Here is an 885-nt window from a genome sequence, read left to right on the forward strand (position 1 = left end):
GGTTCATCGTCAGCCAGACGTTGGTTCGATTTCTATATGCCACATTGGGGGTTGCGGGCTTTTTTTGTAAAAGGCCTGACAGAAACCTTGGTACAAAGATCCAACGATTCCCTTAATTCTAGATTTTGATCATCTACGAGGCAAAATAGACATCTCGCATCGCCTACAAAGAAGCTGTGTAGGATCGATTAAAGAAGCATGGGACTCACCGCCTTACGTGATTGCCTCTAGAGCGATTTACGTGCTGTAAGCAGTTTTCATATATAAACTCATCCCTACACTCTTTTTGTTTTTGTGAAAAACACCAACCACATTATCTATCACCTCCTACCTGAATTCTCCCACAATACCATGCCAGTCTTACCATATGTCCAAAATCTCGTGCCGCGAGAGGTGTCCTTCACAACTCAAACAAACGTCTCTGTAGACTCAAACCCCACAACGACCAGCACTAGCTGCAATCCTCCTACCGCAGCAGTGATACTATTCTTTGGGATCGCTATGACTATCCTGGGCATTATAATCGCCATCCTCAACCTCTGGGTCAATGTGCAGAGCCTTCTCCTGTGCCGAAGGCAGCACAGTGAGGCGATCGTGAGTCCTTTTTTTTTTTTTGCCGGCTTCTTTGTTTGTTTGTCTATCTGTAAGGTAATGTTATAACATCCCGTTTCTACAAAGGCTTTGGAACCCCCGAGCCGGCCGGAACAAAGTGCGGCGGAACTGATTAATGGAGTGCCGCTGAGTGCGAGTACTGCCTCATTCTCGAGTACGACGAGTACAACAGCAGCATCGGTGGAGACCACGGATATGGCGGTGTTGGCGACTGTGGCTGCGGTAGATAGGGCGGACTCGACAGATCCGGAGGAGGTACATGATCCGCAATAA

The 885-nt window shown here is 47.7% G+C and overlaps 1 protein-coding gene across 1 annotated transcript; it reads left to right on the forward strand.

Moving 5' to 3' along the window:
- Nucleotides 1-351: 351 nt before the first annotated feature.
- Nucleotides 352-885, forward strand: LAJ45_04832 (uncharacterized protein; the record flags this gene model as incomplete). Its single annotated transcript, XM_046114408.1, has 2 exons — nucleotides 352-594; nucleotides 679-885. 2 exons carry the CDS (start codon nucleotides 352-354, stop codon nucleotides 883-885), a joined length of 450 nt encoding a protein of 149 aa, XP_045972434.1.

Source organism: Morchella importuna (genome assembly GCF_003444635.1).
Source record: "Morchella importuna strain M04M26 chromosome Unknown Morimp01GS012, whole genome shotgun sequence".
NCBI classification, from domain to species: Eukaryota; Fungi; Ascomycota; class Pezizomycetes; order Pezizales; family Morchellaceae; genus Morchella; species Morchella importuna.